The sequence below is a fragment of the Ctenocephalides felis genome, unplaced genomic scaffold, assembly GCF_003426905.1.
Source record: "Ctenocephalides felis isolate EL2017-DRISC unplaced genomic scaffold, ASM342690v1 CF-g0.4_SCAFFOLD_03335, whole genome shotgun sequence".
Classification (NCBI taxonomy): Eukaryota; Metazoa; Arthropoda; class Insecta; order Siphonaptera; family Pulicidae; genus Ctenocephalides; species Ctenocephalides felis.
The window spans coordinates 177,656-197,872 of NW_020539489.1; the positions used below are offsets into that span (position 1 = coordinate 177,656).

Here is a 20,217-nt window from a genome sequence, read left to right on the forward strand (position 1 = left end):
TGTGCAAAGAGCTTTAGAATTTTCAACAGATTGTTCGTGCGCATGGTAACATTGCGGCGGTTACCACTATTTTCATCGGTTACGAACGCTGTGTTAGCGCATAAAAACGATTTTTTATATATAAAAAAACTGCATTGTAATTACCACGCTTCTGTCCTCTCTCGTTTTTGTCAAAGGTTATTTCAAATGATTATAAATGGATGACATACAATATGCTTATATCTATTGTCTAAACAAAGATTTTCATATATATCAAAATGCAATCTTCGTCAAAGTTTCGAATCTTGCATTGGTACTAATTGTAAGCTCAACAAAATCTTTAAACTTTATTAAGCGTCACTCATAATCAGATTCCACAAATAAATTAAATAATCATAGATAAGGAAAATAATGTAAATAATATTCATTATTTGTGTTTTAAATTCATGCTAATAAATTCGTTCAATAATAAATTCCAAACATCAATAAATTTATGCAACGTAATACTATTTTTTGAATTTGATTTATGGCATATGCAATATATAAAATAATATAAATTTAGTTAATATTGTAAAATATAGTTAATATTTTTCAAATAATCTTAAATCACGATATGTATGCAAAACTATTCGTTATGAAAAATGAAAGACAATGTGAACAATCGTCTTGATAACTGTAAATATTAAAATATATTCAGAACGCTGTATTGCTACAAAACAATGCGAACAATCATTTAAACCAAACAGCTTTAATTATTCATTGTTTTCTTTTTGTCAACAGGAATTAATAACCGCAAATTCTGTTTGTTCTCCTAATTATACATTAAGTTAACTCATAATCAAATGCCTATGAACATACATTGCAATAATATATTTCATTGATTGTTTACGTATAGCATTTTTATGTATAGTATTTTTGAATGTTTATTAATTATAATATTCGTATATTTTAAAAGGTAATGTAATGCAATGCGTAATGGGCGTAGCAGTAAAACAATCAATAATTTTGTACGCTATTTGTAACATTCACGTCATTATAGTCTCGTCTGGACCTGCTCAGGTGAGACATATTCGTAGCAATTACAATATAAACTAGTGGTGTATGGCATCGTGCCTTAAAGCAAATTGCTGGAACCTCCCGCGCCGTAATGAAATACGATATGCAAAATTTCAAACTTGATTTTTCGACCTTTAACATTAACTTACCCTACGGCAAGTTAATAAATTTATATTTTATAGTAAAACCTCTACTAGTGCCAGTGCTGGATTTACACTAGGGGCAGTCGGGGCTACTGCCCAGGGCGGAAAATTTTCGGGGGCGGCAAAATTTGGATAGCAAAGAAAAAAATTCTATACAATGCAGTTACTAATTGTTTAAATAACATTTTTTTATTTCTAACAAAATATAATACGATTGCAATGCAAAACTTGGGTTCAAATAACCGATTATTAAAATTTATTATTGCTCTCCGAACGTAAATTATCAAATTGGTTAATAAGTCATTATCAAATTTGGCAATTTGATTAATATGAAAATTCGTAAACGAGCTGAAAGTTTAGGTAAAATATGTTCCTCAGATCTCGAACCCTCTTAAGCTGAAGAATTCGTGCACTTCCAAACTTATAGCGCCCAAAAAATTAGTGACGCATGGCATTGTGCCTTAAGGCAATGGAACTTTCCGTACTGAAAATTACATTCTATAAAAAGCTTTAACATTTTTTGAAAAATGTAAAAAATTGACTTTAAAAAACTTTTTTTTTATATTTTGATTTTTTTGAAAATTATGAACCTTTTTCAAAGCATTCAAATCAAAGCGCTGCATAGGTGTTTCAGAGACAAAATATCAAAACTCAAGTACCATTTTTAGAAACGGCTGGTCCTGCCTGTGCCAAAACTAATCAGCACGTCTCCCCATCAATACAAATATAATATTTTTTTAATTATTCAAGTCGATTTCGAGAACACGGATCAACCGATTTGATCCTATGATTGATTCGATTCCAATTGATAAGAAGACGTGTTGATTAGTTATTGGCCAAGGCAGGTCCAACTGTTTCGAAGATACGGGCCAGAATTCCAAAAATGATAATTCAGTTTTTGAGAAACGGAGCGTTCAATATCATTAACCAAATGTACACGTATTGACAAAATGAAGAACTGCTCAAATTTGTGAGAGGAAGGTCTAGCGGTTTCGGTGATTCAATAAAAAAATTGGAATTTGGCAGTTAAAAGTGATTATTAGACATATGCACTTTAAATCATCAGATATTTTGTAGATATTTGATAAGTATAAATTTTGTGTACATTTCTATGGGTTCTGTAACATTGTTTATCCGTTAGACTGCGGCGTTTACACGCTTCTATATTTTGTGTCTACGCAGCTGTAGCAGCGCGATTGCTTAAAAAGTTCAAAATTTTTAACATATTTTAAAATATAAAGAAACACAAAATTTTCAAAAAAGTCATTTTTTTTCAAAGTTTTCAAAAAATTTTTTTTTTAATTTTCGGTACGGGAAGTTGCAGCACGTTTTCTGCAATCAAATAGTTATTTTAATTTTAAAGAAATATAAAAACTATTTAAGTAAAATTTCAGGGATGGGGCGGCATTTTTGTCAGTGCCCCAGGGCGCCAAATTTCTAAATCCGGCCCTGACTAGTGCCGTATGAATCATTATTTATATCTATTTATTTCATCAAAGCTTAAAATTATATTTTAATTACATATTTTAATACAAGTTAATAATGTAATAATGTACAAATGATATTTGCAATTAATAACTGAAAATCTTGCCAAAAAATTATTTATTTCAAGAAGTGCATAAGTTAAAAAACTGATGTTAAATTTATTTAAGTTATCATGACAATCTACAACATTTCTCAATACGTTTATTAGCTGACAGCATAATATAAATAATGATGCACTATTCCCTAAATATGAAATATCAATAATGTTCTGAAAAAGTAAAAGCTCAAATCATTGATTCTCCACTTTTCAGTAATTCACCTTAAAATCTTGTCTACCCTGTCCAATCTTTACTATTTTATTTGATTTGCAACCGCTATGTTCCTGCCCGTTGCAATCGTCTTGTTCCGGCACATGTTTCTTGGCGGACAACGCCACTCGCTGAGCCCACACGGGCGCAAAGCGGGCATCCTCTGCGCGATCCAGGTTGAAAAGCGAACCACCGGACTCGAAAGTCGCAGGGGTACACTGATCGCGTGGTATGGAAATCTGAAATAATAATAAAATTCATAATATTGCTTCGGAGTAAGGGATGACCACGGTAATATTGTGACAATTTAAAAAAGCTTGAGATAATACTAGCGTAAAAAATGAGCACTTAAAATAGTTACCTTGCTTAATAATTTAGGATCTGGGAGTGCACCCTCTTGATGCCTTGCAGTATAACCGCCATTCATATCGACGCCAAACACTTTTGTAGGTTTCGGGTCGATTGTTTTTGGTTTTATAGAATCCGGCTCAAGTACATGTAGAGTGAAGTCTTTTCTGTTCAAGATACCTAGGATACAGCATATACATTAAATTGAGAAGAAATTTCTAACAATCAAAATTCGGTATTTTATAGTAATCGCAAATATATCGAAAATCAAAATTTTTGCATATCCGATATAAATAAGTTCCAAAGGTTTCTGAAAATTTTGGCATAAAAATGGATGTATACGACGAGAACACAGAATGGTTTAATAATGGGTGCAGATCATTGTGTCTTAAGGGGTTAGGGGTACTTGGAAGCACGAAAAAATGAGAATTTTCAGTATTTTTTTTGTTATTAAACGATATTTTTTACAAAAATAATAATACGGTATTATTATACAATGTTTTGACTTGAAGTATCAAAAATTTCAGAAAAAAAATAAAATATTCCCAAAGTTATAGCTGTTTTTGTTGACCCTGTTTCAAAAAACGATCTTGGCGGTGACCATCATAACTCCTTGGATCTAAAATCTAAAATCAATCAAATAAAAAAAAATAGTTTTATAGTTTCACACAATTTTCGCACAATTCCATGCACCACTAATTTATAAACTAAAACTGAAATGTTAAATTATTTAAATTTAACATTCATGATATTAAAAACTACTGTACTTGAATTTTAATCTAAAGAAGAGTCAACACTATTGATAACCATTTTAATCAACTAACTAGCTGTAAGTGGAATTCTGTCTTAAGGCAATTAAGGCATCGTGCCTTAAAGCAAATTGCAGGAACTTCCCGTACCAAAAATTATTATTTTTTTAAAAACGATTAACATTTTTTGAAAAAAATTTACTTAAAAAAAAATAAGATTTTTGAGAAACTATAAATTGGCACAAAAAACTACTACTTTTTGGAAAAAAAAATTAAAAAAAAAAAAATTGTTTTTGGCACTTTTTGCCCCATATCTTCGAAACGGCTAGTCCTGCCTCCGCCAAAAACTAATCAGCACGTCTCCTTATCAATACGAATCGAGTGTTTTTTGAATTATTCAAATTGCTTCATCTGTGTTCCCGAACATACATACACACACACGCACACATACATCCATTTTTTCTAAGGTATGCCAAAATGTTCAGAAACCTCTGAAACGTAAAGATATATAAAAATTTTCATTTTCGATTTTTTTGCGATTACTATAACTTACCCTACGGGAATTTAATAAATGAAAATGATAAAAAGGCATATTACAAATTTTATTATAAATTTTCATATGACTCTCTTATTTATAAATTTCTTATACAGGTTACATATAATGAAATAATTAATAATGATATATATTTTATATATATTCTGAAGCAAATTTATTTTAAATTTATATTTTTTTCGACATGTTTTCTGCGAATTGCATTTGACGATGGTTTAGTGGGCGATGGAATTATTGCTTTCTTTATCGGTTTGTAATGAAGAAGATATATACAAGGTTATTATGTTTAACGATAAGCGCGTAAGAAACATGATCTTGAAATATAAAACAATAGCTCTAATCTGTAATATATTTGAGTTGATTAGCAATTTCAAATTAAATTTTGGTTATTTTTTATTTAACAAGTATTAAAACTCACTATCTAATATTAATTATTTAGTTTTCTTGGATTTGTATTAATGATAGTTTATTCTTATCAAACGTCTTATAATGCTTTATGCTAATACTAAACAAAACTAGTGGGGTGGGTGGCATCGTGCCTTAAGGCAAATTGCTGGAACTTCCCGTACCGTAACGAAACGTTCGAGGAATATTGAATGTTTTCAAATAGATTATTATAAATATTGATTATTGTCTAATATTTATAATAATTATATAAACTGAATTGCAGAGTTGAAATTATTTGTTTAAAGTATATTAGAACTATAGTCAGAATTAAAAATAAAATCTGAATTATTTTCGATATACAAAAAATTTAAAAAAAAAAAAAAAAAAATCAATGGTACAAATTTTTTTTTCCAAAATCAATTATTTTGTTAAGACAAGCAGAAAGTTCTTTGAATCAATTGAATCGGACGCTTAGTTCTCTCAAAAACTGCCATTTTTTGTACATTTAGCTCTGTATCTCCGAAATGGCTGGGCCTGCCTTTGCGCAAAACTAATAACCCTTTCTCCCAATCATTACTAATGGAATGTTTTTCAGATCATTCAAATCGGATGCTCCGTTCTCTCAAAAACTCGATTTCTATTTTCTACACTCTTTGCTCCTTATCTCCGTAACTGCTGGACCTGTCTTTGCCAAAAACTAATCAGCTCTTCTCCTTATTAATAGGAATCGAATGTTTTTTAAACCATTCAAATCGGTTGATCCGTACGCCCGAAAACGTGGACGAAAATTTGTATCCATACATACATACACATACACACACACACACACACACACACACACACACACATCCATTTTTTCTGAGGTATGCCAAAACGTTCAGAAACCTTCAAAACGTCGAGAAATGTAAAAATTTTCAATTCCGATTTTCGGCCCATTACAATAACTTACCCTACGGAAAGTTAATAATTAGCATTTATTATTCTGAATAATTCTCCAGGCATAAGATAACCAATGGAAATAATTTTGAATTTAAGTATGAAAATATATTATTTATTAATATATTATTGGACCGTAATCGCTGGACCTTCCTTCCCAAACATATCTTCAAACATCAGTTTTTCATTTCGTCAGTCAATACAAATAAAACGTTTTTGAATTATTCAAATCGGACGCTCCGTCATCTAAAACACTGAATAACCGTTTTTGGAAATTTTTGCCCCGTATTGTAAAATCTAATCAGCACATCTCCTTATTGAATCGTTTTTTTTAATTATTTAAATCGGATGATCCGTGTTCCTGAATTCGTCGACGAAAATTTGTATCCGAACACACACACACATGCACACATGCATACATTTGTCTCTATGTTATGCCAAAATGTTCAGAAACGTAAAGATTTTTTTTTATTGTTTGAACAGCAATCAGAACTCTTATATGTTCTCTAAGCTGTTTGTTAAGGACTTACAACTACTTATGTATTTCATGAGAGGCAATCCATCGATTAACCATTCTCTTATGTGTGGGGTATTTTTGATATTAGCTCTGATATGATTGGATGTCACAGCTATGTCCACGAAGGACGATTTCCACTTGGAATTATATTGTGAGCTATAACCCCAAGCGGAAATTTGACATCAAAGCTGCCTGATGACGGGCTACGGCGGTAGCGGGAATCGAACCAGCGAACCCAGGACTAGTTGCTGCTAGCCCACGCTCTAACCGATATCGCCACCGCTAGCTCAAAAAATTTAAAGAATTTCCCTTACCGGGAATCGAACCCGAGCCTCCTGGGTGAAAGCCAGGTATCCCAGCCACTAAATCATGTGGGATATATCAGTATGCTATATCATTAGAAACGTGTAAAGATGAGTAAAAATTTTCATTTTCGATTTTTTGTGATCACTATAGCTTAACCTATGGAAAGTTAAAAATGTGAAACCTAATATTACATGCACGTATAAATTACCTGCAATATCATCATATTTTTCTTGGCCTTGACACTCCTGACCTTGCAAAAGGACCAAGATTTTAGAAGCGCCTTTTCTAAATTGTAGTCCCGAAGCGTACTCTAAGACGCGTACAATATTTATTCTTGTTGTGTCTTTGGTGTCCCCATAGGAGATTCTGAAAATAGATTCGCGAAATAAACAACATATATTTTAAAACATAAACCTATGATTCATTATGCATTTTTTATATCATCAATTTATTACTTCGTGAGTAATTCGGCGGCTGTTTGTGCACTGTTCCAAACATGGGCCAAAGAGGTCCGTGTGTAAGGGTCTTTCAATCCCATGTCGCCTCCCCAGCCGACAATTGCGTATCGATTGACAGTAGAATCAAGGTTTTTCAAAGTTAACAGGTCGTCTAAACCAATTCCTTTGTTAAGCAACGCCTTCTCCAGATCCAAAAGAAGTTGGGATAAGTCAACAAACTAAAAATAAGCAACTATAAGCAACTATATAAAAATAAGAAAAATGAATTATTATTTCAGATTAGGCTTAAAGCAATACTTTTTTTAACAATTCTACAAGTTCCGTAGTAAACTTATATACAATTTTAAGCAGTGGTGTTGTTCTAATATTTTTTTCACCGGAGCGCGTTCCGGTTTGTCTAAAAAAACGTTCTGGACTTCGATTCACGGTTCGAAAAAAGCCGGTTTTTTTCGATTTGTTTATAATGATACATATAAAAATTCGTCAAAAATTGAAAAAAAAAATCAATACGTCAGCTAATTTCGTTATCACAAATCATTGCGGTAAGCATTCCTGTCCAAAAAGGAAGTATAGGAACGACGTTGAACACCACTATGTTTGTAAATGAGAACGTGGTGAAATAAATGAAATCAGAAAAAATGTAATTCCTGATATATCCTATAGAAAATGTTTATATACATGAGTGTACTGAAATTGTCGGTATCTATTTTCTTAGTTCATACTATCTATAACATAAAGCTAATATTCGTATATCGAATCGTAATATTTAGTGGAAACGATTTTTAGCGTTATTACCGATCTCCAAATTAAAAGAAAGTAGACTTGACTTCATTAGGCGGAATATGTACGATTAAACCTTATAAAATTGTTGCCAAATCTTGATAATTATACATTTTCTTATAGCTTACTTTTTTCAATTTAAAATTAATTGATAAATGTACTTAACGTGTATTTTCACTCTGAATATTTAATATTAACTTTTTTACAGTTAAAAATAGGCTTATATCACTATATATATAAATATATATATATATATATATATATAAGCGTGTGCGTAAAAATAAACCTGACAGGTGTTGTAAAAATTAATTTCCAGATAACTAACTTGCTGCTTTATCTTTTAGAAATAATAAAGTGTCGTATATGATATGACCGAAAAAATTTACAATATTAGCGGCGTAAAATAGGAAAAATATAACAATGAATCTTAAGAAATATATTTACCGATAATGAATTGACTTCTTCAACTAAGAAAACTACATCAGCAGCGTTTACTGCTGTTAGGGAGTCTGACAGCATTTCCCCAGTTTTCCATCGACAAGATTCTACAAAATATAAAAAAAAATATATATTATAAAGAAGATTGTATATAATTATATAGTTATTTCGAAAGAGTTATTATATTCTATTATAAAGTGAAATATTTCATTTCATTTTATATTTCATTTATTCGGATATTTAAATCTGACTTCGGCTCAATAAAAATTCACTGAATATAAAATTAAATGGAATAGCAAAGAAATAGTTCAGAATCGAAAGAAATCTACAATAAACGTCATTCTACCAATAAACATGTATTTCCGATTTTCCGTTACGAAGACGAAATAAAATATAAAGTATATTTAAATTTGTAAATTAATATTGGTACATATGATGCATGCATGTATGTGTATGTACGTATATAGATCTATCATAATCCAAATAAATTAAAAACGTGATAGGAAATAAGATTAGAACTATTAAATTTTTAAGTTTTTTTGCTAGTTTATACATATAGAATCTATTTTTTAAGCTTTATTTTATTAATTGAGAACTTACTAATACTCAGATTAATTAATGATAATAAGTTAAACCACAAAAAGTATCAATTATACCATATTTTTCCAATGATAGTCCTTTGTCTCCAGATATTTCGCATATTGTTTTGTACGCTTGAGCCGACGCACAAACATCTTGATTATTCAAGCACATGCTATAATATGGTTTAGGGTCCACAATACCATAACATTTGGCCAAACTCGAATCTTGTGACTGTAGAATTTCATAACATGCCGTAGTGTTTGTTACGATTTCAATATTCTTGGTATCACTGGTCACTGAATTATTAGTCACGTCCGTGCTGCATTTATGCATTGTCTTATTGTAATTATTCTCAATGAAAACATCCCTAGATTCGTCTTCTTCTTTGCCCAATAGTCCAATGGTGTTTCCTCTTGACCATTGTTTTGATGTGAATACAGTAACGTCAGTCGTAAGATGCCAGTCCATAAAATAACGATTTCTATATTGTAATTTTAAGATTGAATGATCTCGATGTATAGTTAGCACGTCATCCATTAGGTATGGTAGGCTTCGTGGAATCTTATTTACGGAGATTTGGCCATTAATTTCAAGTTTTATTGTATTTCCATTTACTACAACTTGTACTGAATCCTTCACGATCTGCAATAAAATATATATCCTTTTTATTGATTATGTTTATTTTCTCATTTCTCTTTTAGTATTCTCTTATCAAATATATTAAAATATTAATTTGGTCAAAAAGTTATTTATTTTTTTTCTGACAAAATATACATATTTAATCCAACTGTATACTTAATTCGTAATAATTACATGTTGTAAGGCGTAGCAAAAATTAACCGATACATTAAACGCCCGAAACGGTTCATAATCATTCCAATAATTTTTACCCTAAACTGTTGAAAATAAAATTACTTTTCAAGCAGCCTTTTACATTTATTATATTTACCTTATTATTTTTCAGTGAATGCTCTACGAAAATAGCGAAGTTATCGTCAATGGAATCCGCTAAAACAAGATATTTGCAAGAATTAAGAATTTCAAGATATTCTCCCTGGAAAGTTATGTAACTGGAGGATCCCACCAGAAGGGCATACATTGGTGGAGGAACTCGTAACAAATCAGCATGAGATTCAAATCTTGAATATAACCATGGCCAATAAGCTTCGGTATTAAAATTGGGTCTTTCGCCTCTTCTTAAACGTTGTAAACTTTCTCTGAATGTTGTTGGTAGGTAAAATTGTGGTGTAACATTAAAACCTTCCCATTCAAATGGGAGATATTGAAATAATTCAATATGCCCCTTGTCTGGACGAAATATTGTGTTTCGAAAACCGTGGCAATTGAATGCGGCGATTTGACGAAACTGGATCATTTGTTCATATTCGAAAAGGTGTAAAAGTTCTACCGTGAGAAAATTGTATGATAAATTTAATATAGAAATCATGTCGTCTTTTAGGTATTTTAATGAGCCTTTTACACGTTCTGGTATATTATAGTAGTTCCAGGTCCATATTATCTGCAAAATTAATTATAAAAATAGCAATGTAAGACTTAATTAATTCATTAAATTTATACCTTTTGTATAACCATATTCGTTTCATTCTGTAACAAATGCATCTCGGTTCTATTATACTGGTATGGAGTTTCTCCTATTATAGCTTCTACAGCAACGTTGCAATAGCTTGAATATAAATCTAACAGTCTCTAAAATTTAAAATAAATAATAAACAGAGATAAAATAAAATTTAACGTATAAAAAATTAACATAAATTTTAATATTCATTCGTCATGGTTATTTAATTAATAGACACTTTATCATTAGATTTATTTATTATTATGATTATTATATAACCTGGAAATCAGCCGTGACAATATCACATATTTCAGTCAAATAATCTAGGGTTGATTGCACATCATATTGAGAAAAGTGGTTTTTGATATAACTCGTGGCATCTACAATTGTATCGATTAGTATTCGCAACTCTTGTATTGAGTAAATATAATTTTGAACTTCTTGCAACCAATCTGTAATAATAAATAATTAATAGTAATAAATAAAAAGTATACAGATATACGGCAGTTATATTTTAAAATATGTTTAATTAATCAGATGAAAATAAACTCAATTTTCACGTAACAGAATGTAACAGCAACTCACGTCAAAAGCATATTTTTATCTTAATTTTTTTAACTTCCCGTAGGGTAAGTTATTGTAATGGGCCGCAAATCGAAATTGAAAATTTTTACATTTCTCGGCGTTTTGAAGGTTTCTGAACATTTTGGCATACCTCAGAAAAAATGGATGTGTGCGTGTGTGTGTGTGTATGTATGTATGTATGGATACAAATTTCCAGTCACGTTTTAGGGCGCACGGATCAACCGATTTGAATGGTTCAAAAAACATTCGATTCCTATTGATAGGGAAAAGAGCTGATTAGTTTTTGGAAAAGGCAGGTCCAGCCGTTTCGGAGATACGGAGCAAAGAGTGCAGAAAATAGAAATCGAATTTTTGAGAGAACGGAGTATCCGATTTGAATGATCTAAAAAACATTCAATTAGTAATGATTGGGAGAAGTGTTTATTAGTTTTTGGCAAAGGCAGGCCCAGCCATTTTGAAGATACGGAGCTAAATATGTAAAAAATGGCAGTTTTTGAGAGAACTAAGCGTCCGATTTAAATGATTCAAAGAACTTTCTGCTTGTCTTAACAAAATAATTGATTTTGGAAAAAAAAAATTGTTCCAATTTTTTTTTTTTTTTTTTTAGTTTTTTTGTATATCGAAAATATTTCAGATTTTATTTTAAATTCTGACTATAGTTCTAATATACTTTACAAATAATTTCAACTCTGCAATTCAGTTTATATAATTCTTATAAATATTAGACAATGTTACAATATTCAAAATAATCTATTTGAAAACATTCAGTATTCCTCGAACATTTCGTTACGGTACGGGAAGTTCCAGCAATTTGCCTTAAGGCACGATGCCATAATTGCCTCAAGACAGAATTCCACTTACAGCTAGTTTTAATTTAAATCCATGTGTTTGTGTAATTATATAATTTGTATATTGAATATTGTAATTATAAAATACGTTTCAACTTATCGGTTATTAACTTCCCGAAGTAGAAGTTTATGTTTTCATCAAAAAATCCGAATAGCTAATTTTATGTTTTCTCGACGTTTCAAGCCATTCTGAATCGAAAGAGACCAAATTTGGAAAAAGTATGTGTGTGTGTGAAAAGATTTTTTGCCGTAAATCGAAGTTTTCTCAAAAACGGCCAGACCGATTTCAAAAATTTAAAAGCCATTCAATGTATCTCGATGAGGACTAGCGTTTCCAAGATTTGTGCGACGATCGGCCGAGCCGTTTCTTTGTAAATCGCAGACAAGTAAAAAAATTTTCGTACACGTTTTAGCCCGCAATTCTGAATCGATTTTGAAAATTTAAAAAATTGTTCGAAACATATTGGTTGGGAATCGACCTGATTAGTTTTTGGTAAAGATCGGTCGGGCCGTTTTCTTGTAATAAGGTGTTAAAGAAATTTTTTTCGACGATTTTCATGATTTTTTTTGACGGTAGATACCATAGTCTTATAGATCATACTAGAATATTACGGTCCTAAGACAAGTCGTTTAATTTTAAAAATAGTCAAAGTTTTCAAAAATTAGTGTCGTTTTGTTGGCGTTTGTCAAAATAATAATATTCTTCGACGATTACTTAAAAACGCCTGAACCGATTTCAAAAATTTAAAAGCCAATCGATGTATTTTGATGTGGATTATTTTTCCTCAGTTTTGTGCAGCAATCGGCCAAGCTATTTCTTTGTAATTTGGAAAAAAGTGTTAAACTTTTCGTCCACATTTAAGTTCATACTATCGAATCGATTTTCAAAAATGAAAAACTGTTCGAAACATATATTTGGGAATGATACTGATTAGTTTTAGTTGAAAATCTATCGAGCCATTTTCTCATGATTAACTGTTGAAAAAAAAATTATGCCGATTTTTATGGAACTTTTTTTGGCAAAATATATCCTGGCCTTATAGAACGTACTGAAATATTACGGCCTTACGACAAGTAGTTTAATTTTAAAAATTCATCAAAGTTTGGGAAAATATAAGTAGTTTTTTTGACATTTGTTAAAATTAAAATTAGGCGTTTTACTTGGTATAACAATGGAGTATTTGTTCGTTTTCGGAAGATTTGTTTTTGGAAGTTTGTGATATTTTAATATTCAAAACAAATGGGTTTAAAATAAATAAATAATAATAGTTAAAGTTCTCAACAGCTATAAAACAATTTGACTTATAAAATTGTAATGTTTCTTCTCATTCTCACATTAATTAATTATACATTTTTCATATAAATTACAATAAATATATTTTTAAACTAGCTGTAAGTGGAATTCTGTCTTGAGGCAATTATGGCATCGTGCCTTAAGGCAAATTGCTGGAACTTCCCGTACCGTAACGAAATGTTCGTGGAATACTGAATGTTTTCAAAATAGATTATTAAAATATTGTAACATTGTCAAATATTTATAAGAATTATATAATCTGAATTGCAGAGTTGAAATTATTTGTAAAGTATATTAGCACTATAGTCAGAATTAAAAATAAAATCTGAAATATTTTCGATATACAAAAAACTGAAAAAAAAAAAAAAAATTGGAACAAAATTTTTTTTCCAAAATCAATTATTTTGTTAAGACAAACAGAAAGTTCTTTGAATCATTTAAATCGGACGCTTAGTTCTCTCAGAAATTGCCATTTTTTACATATTTAGCTCCGTATCTTCAAAATGGCTGGGCCTGCTTTTGCCAAAAACTAGTAAACACTTCTCCCAATCATTACTAATTGAATGTTTTTTAGATCATTCAAATCGGATACTCTCCGTTCTCTCAAAAATTCGATTTTTATTTTCTGCACTCTTTGTTCCGTATCTCCGAAACGGCTGGACCCGCCTTTGCCAAAAACTAAACAGCTCTTTTCCCTATCAATAGGAATCGAATGTTTTTGAACCATTCAAATCGGTTGATCCGTACGCCCGAAAACGTGGGCGAAAATTTGTATCCATACATACATACACACACACACACACACACACACACACACACATCCATTTTTTCTGAGGTATGCCAAAACGTTCAGAAACCTTCAAAACGTCGAGAAATGTAAAAATTTTCAATTCCGATTTTCGGCCCATTACAATAACTTACCCTACGGGAAGTTAACAAGGGAATAAACATTGTTACTTTTTTTATTATATACTAATAAATAACCGTCTTAAAATATATCAAGATACAAAGATTAAAAATTTAAAATCAAAAGAAAACTTGAAAATCTTTTCGGTATTTAAAAATAATCGACTTAATTAATAAGAATTGAGATTCAGCTATTCAAACTTTGTGACGACAAAAACTATTGCAAACTTTAATAAATTTTTATGATTAAACTACTTCGTTATTAGGACCATAAGGTCTTTTATCATACTAAGTTTCAATCCTCAATTATTTCAACAAACTAACTACGATTCCCAGCTGACATCTTTCAAAAAGATTAAAAGTTTTCCAAATCGGTTCAGAATTTGTGACAAAAACCTGGACGAAAAATATTTCACTAATACTAAAATTATTTGATTAATACTAAAAAAATACAACGAGAAATCTTATGCAGTTTCACCAAATAGCTTTTAAAATTGTTGCACCGCTTTTGAGAAACGTTGCCGAGAAGCATAATTTTCTCACATACAAATGCAATCGTTAACGCACATACATATGTATACTTTTGCCGAAAAATCGTAAAATTCAGTAAATTGAAGTTTCTAGCGAAAATATAAACTTCTCCTTCGGGATGTTAAAAAGATAAAAACGAGGGTTGTCTTACACTATGGGTTTGCTTTCGCAAAAACAATAATTTTATTAATCTAAACTAGAAAGTTAAAGTGGTTTATCTTGGGGCACAATGTCATACACAATTAACCCTTAGCGGTCGCTAGCTTCTCATACGTAATTCCCGTTAGGTCGTAGCTGGTCTCGGAAAATATGCGAAATCTCTTTTAATTAAAAAAATGTATTAGATACTTTTTTACATATATTATACTTATTTTTTATACAGTTTTCGAAATTTTCCTAGCTATCATCACCATCGAAAATTTTTTTATTTTCCTTTTTCTTAATAAAGCTTGGTTTGGTCGTTGTCACTTACTATGTGACTTACGACCGCAGCGTCAAAGTATTGTTTTCCGACCGATAAGGGTTAATTACACAGGACCACAAAAAATGGTACGTGTTGGATATGAGGCATATGTTTTCCAATGTAGTTTTTACCGCTGAACACAAATCTAAAGCCAAAATTGTAGGTCAAATAGCAAAAAATTAGAAAAGAAGAGAAAAACGACAAAGCCTGCGATCTAGCAGCTCTTTTACATGATAATTAAAGTCTTATAAGAACTTAGTAGATCAGTGATTCCCAACCTTTTTTGGGCCCCGCCCCATGTTGAGGTTTATAAAACGTTATGCCCCCCCCATACAATTTTTTTTCTCCCAGAAAAAATGTGAATGATAACGTTTAAGATGAAATCGTTATTAAATTGTTATTAAACATCATAAGTAAAATTTCGGAATAAGCCAACTTACGGAAATTCCACTAATTTTATTACTGTTTTTTCGATATTTATTTAATGGAATACTTAAGCTAAAACAGAGATTTTATATTAGGTTCTAATCTAAGCTTTTTTTCAATAAATTATAGCAAATTTTTGTACATATGATAACATTTGGGCATTTGGTTTCAGTTTCTTCATAAGGCCATTTCTTAACGAATCTACTTGACATTTTCTTAACTCAGAACGGAATTGTATCTTAATTTTATATATTTTTTGTTAAATCTTTTTTAGTTATCAGATTGGAAACTAAGTAAATGCGCATATTTTTCTAGAAATTGATAGTTATCGTTGGCAACTAAGTAAGTGCGCATTTTAGTTAGAAAATCAAATACAATTTTTGCGTGGAATTAAATAACTTTGTTATGTATATCAGTTTGATCGATGGCCTTTTGTTATTTTCCAAGAAGTATCATTATCCCAAGTTTATGAAACTTCTAGCTTTTATTAGAAAAAACTAAATTAGACACAATTTGACACCATCATGATTTTTTTTTTAAATTCAAGGGTTTAAAACAGATGGTTTGTGGTCAGGAATATTTGGTGGATGTGGAGAAAATTTTTCACCAACCCCCAATAATTTTTAAAAATAGCCAAATTGTTTCTATTAGCCCAATCGATTATTGCTTTAATTAGTTTGTCCAAAACTTAACCTGACAATCAGAGCAGCATTGAGTGGAAAATTACCAGAATGACATTTTCAAAACCAATTTTAACATAGCTGTTTTTAAGGCTTCGACACCATAAACAGCACCTATTCTTTGGGATGATCGTTTAACCATTTGCAGAAATAAAAATTCAAATTTGACTAAAATGTTTGTTTTGATATTCCATCTTTCAACAAACACTCTATATAACCGATCAAAAAGTTAAAGCTAAATTTCTTACTATACATTACTACCTAAACCTCAACAATCCTAAAGAATCATTTGAAGCAATCTAACAATAAAAGTAGCTTAGTGTCAACCTTGTACTATTTAAGGATACAATAAAAATTAGTTTATTTTAAATTAATTCCATCTTTAGCCAAAGTTACTGACAGTGAGTAAAAAACTCACATCATATTTACTTTTCTTGTGCATATTTCAAGTCGAGTCTTGTCACTGACCTTAAAGCATTTATGCCAAGCAGTCAGAAACTCGATTTACATATTTTTTGGTAATTTTCGTAAATTGGAATATAGAAGTTTAAAATAATTAGTGAAGGGCTACTGGAACCCAAAGAATTGTTGCATCCCGCAATATTCTCTTTCATATTGTTGTTTTCAGATTTATATAAAGTTTATGGCATATATCATTTTCAGATTATAATGGGTAGTTGTAATTTTATTATAAAGTAATGAGAAAAAGTCAAGTCAACAGGAAGAACATAACTCCGGCACAAGGAAAGCAAGGTTGAAAACTAAAACCGTCGCGGCCAAACCGGGACACCTTATTATTCTAAATCTAAGAATCATTTTTTTTGTTAAATGTTTTACCGATGCTATACTACATTACATTAAAATCACTAAAATTTCAAATTGCCCCCCGGTGGGGCGTGCGCCCCACGTTGGGAAAAACTGTAGTTGATCATTTAATTGAAACTCAATAAGGTCATTTAAGGTAAAGAGGACCAGAAAATGACAACAATTATAAAATTTTATTTATCATGGAGAAGAATTGCTATAATGGAGATTTTGTCATATTTTATGTTTTTTTCAATTTTTTGCCATTTGACTACTAATTTTGAATTTAGATTCGTGTTCAGCGTTAAAAACTACAGTAGAAAACATATGCCGCACACACCAATACAAACAACTTTTTTATGGACCTGTGTTTTTGATATATTATGACAAAATTATCCCTAACTAAAGTAATAGCTTATGTCTTAATATATTATTTATATATAATATAATATATATATATATATATATATATATAATATATATATATATATATATATATATATATATATATATATCTTCTATATATATAAAAATAAGTCAGGTTTTTCTTCCTGACGAAATAACTCCAGAACGCACGAACCGATTTCGACAATTTTGCATTCGTTGGAAAGGTCTCGGGTTCCGCAAGGTTATAGCTAAGAAAAGTGGTGCATGGCATCGTGCCCTACTGCAAATTGCTGGAACTTCATGCACCGTAGTTAAAAATTCGAGTAATGACATTAGTGAGAATTATCAGAATTATGCTTGGTTAAGTCAACGAGCAATTCTTGCCGCAAAGAATAATGATGTACACGCACTGAATTTCACCGTTCAGTCAAAAATTGCTGGCGATATGGTGACATACCAATGATTCCGACTGGTCTTCCGTTTGACTTCAAACGATTGCAATTTCCAGTTTGCCTTGCGTTCGCAATAACAAGTCGCAAGGCCAATCGCTTAGTGTTTGCGGGATAAATTTCAAATAGATTATTTAAAAAATCATTGTTTTGCACATGGGCAGTTATACGTTGCCTGTTCACGAGTTGGAAAATCATCCGCTTTGTTTGTGTTAACGTCAGACCAAACAACAAAAAATGTGGTTTACCAAAGAGCACTTCAATGAGACGGATAATTTGCGGATTCACTTTCATTTACTTAGAAAAGTTCAACTAAAAAACACTTCATTTTTGTAATCGAAATAAATTCATTAGTGTTGTATAAGATCAGATTTTTCCTTATCAATTATAAAACAAACAAAAAATTTCTTCATCTTTCTCACGAGACCATCTGGTGGCGAAACTAAGTTCGTCGGGTTTGCTAGTATATATATATATATATATATATAAAACATATATATATATATATATATATTATATATATATATATAATACATATATATTATATATAATATATTAATTAATTTTCTTTACTTATAAATTCTGTTTTCGCATCAAGAATAGTCGTCTCCACCCCTTGCCCGATGTTCAGGAGCATTCGGATGGTCGGCTCGAAAATGCTTCTAACTTTCGCCTTTGTCCTGCGCCAGAGGTCTTCGAATGCGTCGAGCAAACCAGTAGTACGAGTGCCCAGAGATGACAGTAGCGATTTAATTTTATTTATGTTAAGCGTTACAGCATTTTTGAAATATGTTTTCAGGCTGGCAATATCCTTGTGCAAATCCATAATTTTTTCCAACGACGAATCACGTACTTGTAACAACTTGGTTTGAAGATAATTGTAATACTCAGGACACGATTTGATTTTTATCCATAAAATATTTATACATCTGTCTAGGTCAGTAATAAATCCAAACGATGGCAATTTAATTATATTTGTGCTAAAATTAAATAGAAATATATATTTAAAATGTAAAAGTAAGAGAAAAACAAAATGGAAAATAGGCCTCGGAAAAAATAAAATGCTTGAGTTGTTTTATTAATTAAAAATAATACGAATGTACAAAGATTAGTCAAAAATTTATGAAATGAATTAGTAATCACCAGTTGGCTAAACAATTACTTTTAATTTTTTTTCCAATTGCAAATAGACACAGCCATATTTTAAACAATTTCAATAGAAAAATTTTAATCTATTTTTAATCTTTTTTTATATTGTTCGTACCATAGAATATTGTTTTTTACATTTAAAAGCAAGTTATAGATTATCTTTAATAATTTTTAGTTTTTAAAAATATTTATAATTTATTTTTCTATTTATAAAAATAGAAAAATAAATTATTATATGTCATAATATAATAATCATAATATTATTACAATATAATAAATGATTGCTTTTCTATTCTTTAAAAAAAAGAACATATTTGAAACTTAAAACACCTAAAAGAGATAAAAGTTGGAACTTACGCAGTTTTATTTATGTAGTCCGCAATAGTTCGTGCATACAAATGGTTTTCTTGATACATATCATTTAATATGCCTATCGAAGATTCGTAGTACAGTTTCAAAAATGATATTTCAAAGTCTGCAGTAAGATTAGAAGTTACTGAATTTATATCCCTGTACAACTTTTCACCAGCATTATCTGGTATCATACAAACAAAACTTTGTCCAATATTTTCAACAATGTATTGTAAGTCATCATACTCATTCAATATATTATCTCTGATTTCCTTCCATATTCCTGTCTTCCAGTGAATTTTAGTCCAAATCAGAGTTGTCGTATTCAAGCGTAGATTAAAAGAAGCATCTTTCGACAATGATCCATATAAATCATGTTCTAAATAAGCTACGATCTCTTTATTGGAAGGTATAGCTCCAAAAATATTATAACTTTTGCTGGGCCCAGCAACGATGTTGAAATTTATGGAAGGATCATTCTGTCCCGAATTTAAACTTGCTTTAAATACAAGTGGTAAGTTTTCGTTTGAGACTGCTTGCATGATCAAACCTCTCGTGTTGTTTTCAGACCACGTTGAAAAAATTCCTGAAAGTTTATTTAAATCATTTTCTAAGAAACCTTCTATCATCGGTTTATTTCTGTGAATTCTCCCTAGTAATCTGATGAAATTTTGAGTATCATCTTGCGGATTATCGTATTTTAAATTGAGATAATATTCTGTGATTTCTTCCGTTTAAAGTTG

The 20,217-nt window shown here is 30.4% G+C and overlaps 1 protein-coding gene across 1 annotated transcript in view; it reads right to left on the bottom strand.

Moving 5' to 3' along the window:
* Positions 1-20,122, bottom strand: part of LOC113382164 — a 77,891-nt gene extending 57,769 nt beyond the window's left edge. Inside the window, exons 1-11 of the mRNA XM_026620708.1 lie at positions 19,481-20,122; positions 18,548-18,954; positions 10,881-11,053; positions 10,604-10,732; positions 9,975-10,544; positions 9,100-9,667; positions 8,450-8,550; positions 7,223-7,443; positions 6,976-7,133; positions 3,333-3,499; positions 2,983-3,210 (exon numbers count right to left, since the gene is read on the bottom strand). Coding sequence (XP_026476493.1) covers positions 2,983-3,210; positions 3,333-3,499; positions 6,976-7,133; positions 7,223-7,443; positions 8,450-8,550; positions 9,100-9,667; positions 9,975-10,544; positions 10,604-10,732; positions 10,881-11,053; positions 18,548-18,954; positions 19,481-20,103 — 3,345 coding nt within the window. The 5' untranslated portion in view covers positions 20,104-20,122. The remainder of the gene's footprint in view (positions 1-2,982; positions 3,211-3,332; positions 3,500-6,975; positions 7,134-7,222; positions 7,444-8,449; positions 8,551-9,099; positions 9,668-9,974; positions 10,545-10,603; positions 10,733-10,880; positions 11,054-18,547; positions 18,955-19,480) is intronic.
* Positions 20,123-20,217: the final 95 nt, after the last annotated feature.